This window comes from Equus przewalskii, chromosome 1 (genome assembly GCF_037783145.1).
Source record: "Equus przewalskii isolate Varuska chromosome 1, EquPr2, whole genome shotgun sequence".
NCBI lineage: Eukaryota > Metazoa > Chordata > Mammalia > Perissodactyla > Equidae > Equus > Equus przewalskii.
This window is the reverse complement of record NC_091831.1, coordinates 28,218,813-28,227,031: the sequence shown is the minus strand read 5'-3', so window position 1 is coordinate 28,227,031 and position 8,219 is coordinate 28,218,813. Positions and strand designations below refer to the sequence as shown.

Here is an 8,219-nt window from a genome sequence, read left to right as displayed (position 1 = left end):
CCTGTTTGGAGTTCTTAGAATAGGTATATGTCAATGGGCCAAGAGATGGGCCTTTAAAACGAAGGGCAGGGAGTTCTTTACTTATTGCCGCATGCCCTAGCCCTGCCCTTGTTCGTTTCATAGGAAAGGCTGGCAGGAATCCAGAAATGGCCCAGATGGCCTGGCTGGCCTCCTCAACACCAAGTCTGGAGATAAGCAAACTCTCTTCTCCCTCCTTTCACCTAGAAGGAAGGGAGGCTACAACTCTCTGAGAGGAAGTGGTTTCCACTAGGGCCAAGAGAGTCAGGAGCAGAGTCTATAAGGATAGGCACGGGTCCCCTAGCCAGACAGGACCAGTACCTAGGAAATTACCTTAACTCTGTCTTTGAGAAAGTCTTGGGTAACAGTGATTAAGAGGGGAAAAAAAGACACTAAAAAGACTGTCCCATACAAATCAATTTTTAATAACTTCAACTTGCCACCAGCTTCCAGCTCCAGTTCCTGTGAGGTTTATCACTGTGGAAAACACTAAATGCCCCAGGCTGAGCTATCCATCTAGTGATCAGAGATGACCCAGCCCCTGATTTCTTAAGAATCTACATCTATACATGGCAGCATGTTAGTGGATTCTCTGGAACTAGTGCATCTGCTCAATGTTGGAGCCAGAACTCTGGTTCCCAAGGAGGGCAAGTATCCCAAAGAGATTTGAAACTAAGTGGATAGCAGCCAGGGAGGTTCCAGATCTGCTCTCACTGCTGGATTCCTGCACTTACTCCCAGATTCTTCCTGTGCTGCTTGCTCCCTGCCATCCTGAGGGCTTTAGAAAGTGCTTTAGAAAGGGAGGATCTCAGAGCAGCAGCTACTTAGGAGGCAGCTGTTGGGTTGGGAAAGCCTACAGTAGTCCCATGGAGGCTGTCCAGAGGAGGAACCACAGGCCAGCTTCCCAAAGGTCAGGAGACTTGCCTGTGTCTCCGTCCAGAATATAGGTAGACAGAACGGCCTCTCCATGACGCTCACCTGGCCTCTTTCAGATGGAGGGCACCCTGCCTCCAGCAGGTTCTCTCCCTCCCAGGCACCAGACCACAGCAGGAACAGATTCCACCCCAGAGGAAATTCTCAGGCAGGCTGGATGTAAACAACAGCCGGGGTGAGGGGGTGGAACACGTGGAGGGGAGCTCAGCACAGGCAGGAGAGGCTCCCAGAGGAGGTGGTGGCTGGGGAGGTGGGGAAGCTGCTGGAAAGGGAACCAGCAAAATAGGCACCTGAGGGCTCCAGAAAACCTGTCAATGTTTATTTCACACACACACACACACACACACACACACACACACACACACTCTCTCTCTCTCTCTCAAAAGCCATTTAAACCAGAATGAAAATGAAAAGCTAAGGTTGTGACTCTATAAGTACTGACGAGTCAATGGGTTGGAAGGCAGGAGAAAGCTAACAGGTACTCCTGGTGCCAAGAAGCAAATCCAGAAAGTGGTAGCTGGACAGCAGAGCATTGGGTGGATTCTAATCTTCAGTCTCCTAGAGAAGTCACCTCTGGATTTAGAAAATAGAAAAAAGGTATCCCATTCCTACCCTACCCTAAGCCTGAGATAAGGTCCTAACGACAAGGGGACACTTCAAGCCCAGCTCAGTCCCAGGCCCAAAGGAAGCAGAATTGGCTCCAGCTACATCCGAGTCTGTTTTCAGAAGCCTAGGAGAGCCATTGACCCTCAGGGTGTTGGCATCACCCTAAGGCTTGCCCCAACAGTTCCTGAAAATTAGTCAGCAGCCACAACTTATAAACTCAATTGGAAATGTGAGGAGGTGTCCAGGGAGCCCACCCTGGAAGTCCCCTTCTTGAAGGCTTCTCCCTGTGCCCACCCATCCCCATCCCCCCAAATAAGATTATCCCTGGCTTGCCCTTCCTGGCCCCTGCTGTCCAAGTTCCACTGAAGTGCAGCCATCACTGAGAGAACTTGGTATCTGTTTTTCTCCAACCTTGGGGACAGGCCCCTCTCCCCTCCCTGTCCCTCCAGCCCAGGAGCCTCATGAGTAAGGGCAGTCAGTGGCTGCTCAGGTACGTGTGGCCTCAGGAGATAGTGGAGAACTCCTTGAGCAGGACTTCCTGGCTGAGTGTGTGGAAGGCCAGGTTTCTCCGGACATTGGTGCTAATGGATCGAACCTGGGAAAGGGTGGAGGAAGGAGGGAGGGCACAGGCAGAGAGAAAACAAGAGAGAGTTGGTTACAAACAGTAGAGGGCAGTGCCTGAGGCACAAGGCCAAGATGCAGTGCTAGAAGTTTCTCTCTTAGAAAATGAACCCTTAACAGCTATCATCCCTGCAGGCAAATAAGCAAACAGTTCTGAAATAGTGGGAAAAAGAGAAGAGGGGCTGAGATAGAAAGTGGATTTGAGAAGAGCTATCCATCAAGTGATCAGAGATAACTTAGCCCCTGATTTCTGAAGAATCTGCATCTGAGCACCTGAAGAGGCAGAAGTAAACACAGACAGGGAAAGCGGGCTGAGGTAAGGTCTTTGTCCTTGCCTCGGCCATACAGAAAGGGGACTGGTCTGGTCAGTGGTCTGGTGGAGGAGGAGAAGCTGAAGCCAGAGGACTCATGCTCTGGAGCTACCTCTCTTTAGATGTGTTTCTAGTCTCCTCACTTTCCCTTTGTATTTATCCACTTTTTTGGGTTGGAAAGAACGTTTAGAGATGTAGCCCTTGTCTGGCGTACAGGGCAGGAATATGGTCCCAGGAGGCTAATGACCAGGGTCAGGTCACACAGCTAGTGAGTCCCAGGCAAAACCTAAGTTTAGTAACTCCTAGTCCAGTACTGTTTCCATACCACAAAGATGCCTCCGCAATTTAGAGGAAAGTCTCAGGTATATTCTTTTGTGTCCCCACTGCTCACCTCACATGCTTTCTACCCACAGACTGAGAACCTTGCAGGAAGTCTTGCCTGTGTCAGCAGGGAAAAAGACTTATGGAGAAGGGGTCAGAGGGCCAAGCTCTCTACTCTGAATGGGTTCTAAGAGGAATCCAGTAGATTCTGGAAGGAGATTCATTCATGAGAAATAGATGTAAATGTTGTAAGAGAGACAAAGAAGAGGAGGGATGAGAAAAATAACGTGTATCTATCCTGGGTCCCACAGTCCAGGGAGCTTTCCTTCAATTTCTGCTTTGCTATGGGAAACTTAATGAAGTCGCTAGGCAGAAAAGGGCAGTATGGCAAACAGCAGGCAGCTCAAGCTCATTAGCTCCAAACCTGACCAGACCCTCTTTGCTCCCCTGTTTCAGAGGTACAGATATAAGGAGAACTGAGCAAGGCAGAGGCTAGTGCCAGACAGCCTCGAGTCAGAGGTCCTCTAATTCTCTCCTCCACAACCCTCTTCATCTTCCAATAACTTACTCTCTTTATTAAGTCTTGGCCCCCAGTAATTGCCCCACATCTACTTAAAAGACTTGCCGACCACCCGATAAAAATATTCTACTCTGCTGTCTCCTTACACTAATGGCTTCCCTGTTCCCAACTAACTCACCCTAGAGCATCTTCCTCACCCTGGGGAAGTCCAAAATCCCGGGAATTTCATGTCAGGGTCAGAGTTGGGCTGTATTTAGCGAAAGACAGATGATTTAAATCCTTCATTACGACTCCACATGGGGAAGTAGAAGCTGGGCTAATGTAAGTTCTGCCCCAGCAGTGAGAGGTCTGAGGACGTGGGCAGTAGGTACAGAGGCCTGTGTGTCCTGATCTCAGCCTGAAGCCAGGATGGTGGCATACAACCAGGCAAGGAGAGTGGCAGGACTACCGGGAGGCTGAGCTTTGCCTGAGCAGCTCTGAGCACAGGGCAGGATGGGAACCATCAACAGGGAGAGTCCAGTTCTGTGGAGATGTGGCCTGGAGGTGGAGTAGGGGGCAGAGCAAATGCTCACTGGCTGCAGGCGGCCAAGGGTGGGGGCTGTAGAAAGCTGAGTGATTGAAAAGTGACAGCAGGGATAGGAAGTGAAGACTGGAGAACTAGACTGGGAGGGCATTCAGACCAGGAGCCAGTTAGGAATTTAGGAAGAAGTGACTACACAAGGAGGAGAATCAATTACAGTCATGCACCAAATAACAACGTTTCGGTCAATGATGGACTGCATATACAACAATGGTCCCATATGGTGAGTACCAAATAGCCTAGGTGTGTAGTAGGCTGTACCACGTAGGTTTGTATAAGTACACTCTATGTTTGTACAATGATGAAATCGCCGAACGACACATTTCTCAGAATGTATTCCTGTTGTTAAGCGACGCATGACTGTACTCTCATTAGTTGCTCCGAGGACAGGATAAGGAGTAATGAGCCAGAGCTGCCCTTGGGAACACACGTCAAACCCCAGGCCCAGCTGGAGCTGTGAAAGGGCTGTCTCCATGGCTGCAGAAAAGAGGTGGGCAATGCTGCCTCAGGCTTCTCACACTTCCCAGCCTGGCACCAGTACCCTGGGGAATATCTTCTTCTCTCACTGGCTGCTCCTGCACTGCTTTGGGAGAGAAGTTGCACAGCCAATCCCAGCAGACTCCTCAAGTCTCATTTCATCAGCCTTCGGCAAACTGCAGTAGTTCCCTAGATGCCCACCTGCACAGCAGAACCCAGAGGCTAGAGAAGGCCCCTAGGAAACACAGGCAGAGATGGAGATGGGGCAGACTCACCAGCTCTTTGAAGAAGGCAGCTTCCTTGTGCTGCTCCGAATAGCGCTCATACTGGTCCAGGCCATCCTGCAGCTTCAGTGTGAGGGTATCATAGTTGGCTCGCACTACCTCCAGCACCTGGGGGAGGTCAAGGGCCAGGCAGGGCTTAGGCCATGCAAACCTTAGGTCACTTGGCCCCCACATCCCTCCTGTTGCCCTACTGAACTGGATTCAGTCCAGGGAAACACACCCCAGGAGACTTTGCTCACTACTTATCACCCATAAAAAGCCTAGCCACAGGGAGCAATTCCTTAGGTTTCTGGGACCACTTTCTAATCTCTTCCATTCCCCACTTTTCCTGACCAGTCCAGCCTGGCCACCAAGGCTGTTTACTCTGGGTATGGTAAAAGAACATAAGAGGTGACATAACAGTGAGTATAAGAGCTCACCAGTATCCTGATACCATAAATGTGTTCTCAGCCATATCCCGCAGCTTTCTCTGGCCAGGTTGTCACAGTTGCTGAGTAAGACTTTGCCAATGTCTCCTTCCTTTTCCCTTTCTTGGAACCACATTTCTTTAAGTCCCAGGATGTTCCTCAGCACCATCTGCCACTTGTTTTCATCTCTCAATGCCAACTCAGTCTTCCTATCCATTGCCTGGATCGAACTTTTGGGCATCCCAGCCTTAGGGTGTAAGGGACACTTTCTAGACTAGGCTAGAACTAACCTCATCTTTTGTTCTGATGACCGGTCTCTCCCCAACCATGCCTCCCTCTGACTTTCTGTGGTGGGGGAGGGGGGATTCATACTTCCACTGACTCTAGGAACCTTGGATCTCTGTGGTTCCAAAAAGAAGGGACTACCATAGCCAGCCCTGATGTGACTTCAGTTTATAAGACCATGAACCAAAGGCAAGGATAATTAGGGGAAGAGGCACTACATCAAGTTAGAGGAAGTGAGATGGGCAAAAAGGAGAGATTAGGAGAGGGAATGGCTGTTCACTCTGATAATCTGGATAACAGCTGTTCTACAACTTGATCTGGTCTGGGAGGGAAGTCTATGATGTCATGGAGAGCTGCCAATTCAGTAGGAAGCTTGAATGAGTGAGTGATGAGGGAAGCTTAGCTCTAACAGAAGGTATGGGTGAAAGGAATAAACTACAGTCAGGACTGGTCAGAGGGATTGAGAACGGACTCCTGAGGGGTGCAAAGGTGCCTCTGGGCTGTTCTCACCAATCCAGTCTTGTGCCAGGGAAGACGACGTCTTTTGGTAAAAACACTTCTGCCTACTAAAAATTCCTGAGGAGAGAGTATGGATGGAGCATACAGGGAAGGCTCATGTCTCTGAGTATGGGGGGAAGGGACAGCTAACGCAAAGGTCTAGCTCGAGCTCCAGGCTCAGACTCCTTCCCTCCAGACATCCTCAAGGTCACTTTGCCTGGCTATGTCCTACAGACCCTGTTATGGGCTGGCTCCTTGGCTTCTAATTCCATTTGTCGGCAGGAGGACTGGTACTCAGCAACGGCAGTCACACACAAAGTAATCTGGCCCTCTCATGCACATGGGCTGTGCTCCTGGCTAGAATATCCACAGCCAAGGTCCTGGCTCAGAAGTGAAAGGCTCAAGCCCAGGAAAAGGCAAAATTCCTCCAAGACGGAACCAGCCCCCAGGAACCAGGCAGAATAGAATACATGCTTTCTCAAACCCTGAACGCTGGACAGCCTCACCAATGCCTATGACTCGGCAACCTGGCCTCAGCTTTCCCTGAAGGATGTCAGGTGCCAAAAGACAAATACCATGCTAAAGCCAATTTCTGAGAAAAAAGTGCAGCATGTCAAGAGTGACTACATCCTGAGAGTCTCAGGCCTTAGGTCAAGCTGCCTTGATCACCTACCTGGGCTTTCTCCTCCTGCCAGAGCAGAGTAGAAGGTTTAGGATCTCACTCAGAGCAGGGATTTTTCCTCTCCCAGTAAAGTTGGCTTCTGCCAGAACAGCTTAGTTCAGTTTCTTGCAGGCAGGTGAAAGCAGAGAAGGCCTCTGAGCTCCTTGGAAGGAAACCAGAGGCCTGGCTGGACTTAGTGCATGACCTCGGCTCTCCTCACCCCGGACCTTTCTTCCTCTTTTACCCAGTAGAAAGTTTCCCTTCAGTTCATCCAGCCTCTGCCATCTCCTGCCCTCATCATTTCTCTTAAATCCCAAAAGAAGAAAACATTCTAAGCCCAGGTCTGGGTCCTAGCCCTTTTGAGATTTCAGAGCACTGAGGCTACTTTCCTAGTCTGGAAAAGCTGCTTTCTGAAGCTTCAGACTTTAGGAACATGTCCCATTTGGGCCTCACACTCATCACTGGCCTGGGAGGTGGCAAGGACAGCACGTAGGCAGAGGGCAATCTCCCAGAGCCCTTGTGCCTAAAGGCCTTAGGTTTCACCATAGTTTGCAGCCTCAGTCTCTGGATTCCTAGCAACTCCAAAGGCACGTCCTAGGCTGAGATCCCTCCCTAATACATCAGGTAGCAGTCTATCTCCCAAGCACAAGCCCACCTTCTTTCATCAGCTGTTGGGCTTGAGGGTTTCCTAGAACCATGCCCACCACCTCAGCCCAAGGGAGCTCCGAAGTCAGTAAATCACCTACAAGCCACATGTGCTCTAAGGAGTCCTTACACTCCCACCTGTGACCCTCAGTAGACAGGAACCTGGCTCTTGGCAAGGGGCCTGATAGAAAGAGAACTAAACTGGGAGTCCCACTCCTACTAACCCAACCTCTTTGAGCCTCAGCCTTTCTCTCTATAAAACGGAACTTGAACTCACCTCCCTAAAATGATAAGGCAATAGAAGTTTTGAGTTGCTGAAAGTAACATACAATTGATGAAAATATTATCATCTCAATGGCTACACAGCTACCTAGACAGCTCCTTGGACTCAAGAGTAACGGTCTTCACAGCCCAGGAAGTACCATCTATTTCAAACTATCCCAAATATTCTATGTACGTAAATGATTCTTCACTACAAAGGAACATCTTCTGGATTTTAGTGGAAGACACAAATAGTCTCAGCTTCAAAGATCCTATGCCCTCTTCGTTGCCCTAATAAATACGTTGCCTCAGGTGAGGGAAGAAAAAACTATTGGGGTGGGAGGAGGACCTAAACCCCTCCTCTGAGGTCTCTAGAGAAGGAGGGCCTAACATCGGCTTTTAGGTCAGAGAGAACCGAATTTCGGTCCCAGATAGACCACTAATTAGCTATGTAAACTTATACACATTACTTAATCTCTTTGAGCCTCAGTTTCCTTATCTGTAAAATGGGGATAACACTTCATTAGGTTGATGTGAGGATGAAATGAGATGACTGTCCACTGTCTGGCACATAATGAACAGTCAATAAATGGTTACTAATTTTATCATAAAAGCTTCCTTCTAGTGACAAAAGGCATCTGGTAGTTCTGCTTGTCCCCAGATAGTTCTAACCATGAGCCAGGAGTTAGGGCCTTGTACATCTTTATTGAGCCTATGGCAGATTCTGGTGAACAGGAAACCTAATTTCTCGATTCGTATGAAAGCCAGCTTCCCAAAATGACCCCACTGTC

General features: G+C 49.3%; 1 protein-coding gene across 15 annotated transcripts in view; it reads right to left on the bottom strand.

Annotated features, from left to right (window-relative positions):
- Positions 1–422: 422 nt before the first annotated feature.
- The window catches only part of ARMH3 (armadillo like helical domain containing 3), a 173,211-nt gene continuing 165,414 nt past the window's right edge, over positions 423–8,219 (bottom strand). For all 15 annotated transcript variants that reach the window (XR_011522416.1, XR_011522399.1, XR_011522417.1 and 12 more), the window contains 2 exons: positions 4,663–4,779; positions 423–2,152 (listed from right to left, as the gene is read on the bottom strand). Coding sequence is in view for 6 of the 15 variants with exons in the window: in XM_070558320.1 (XP_070414421.1) it covers positions 2,060–2,152; positions 4,663–4,779 (210 nt within the window). In the remaining 9 variants the exon portion in view is untranslated. The remainder of the gene's footprint in view (positions 2,153–4,662; positions 4,780–8,219) is intronic.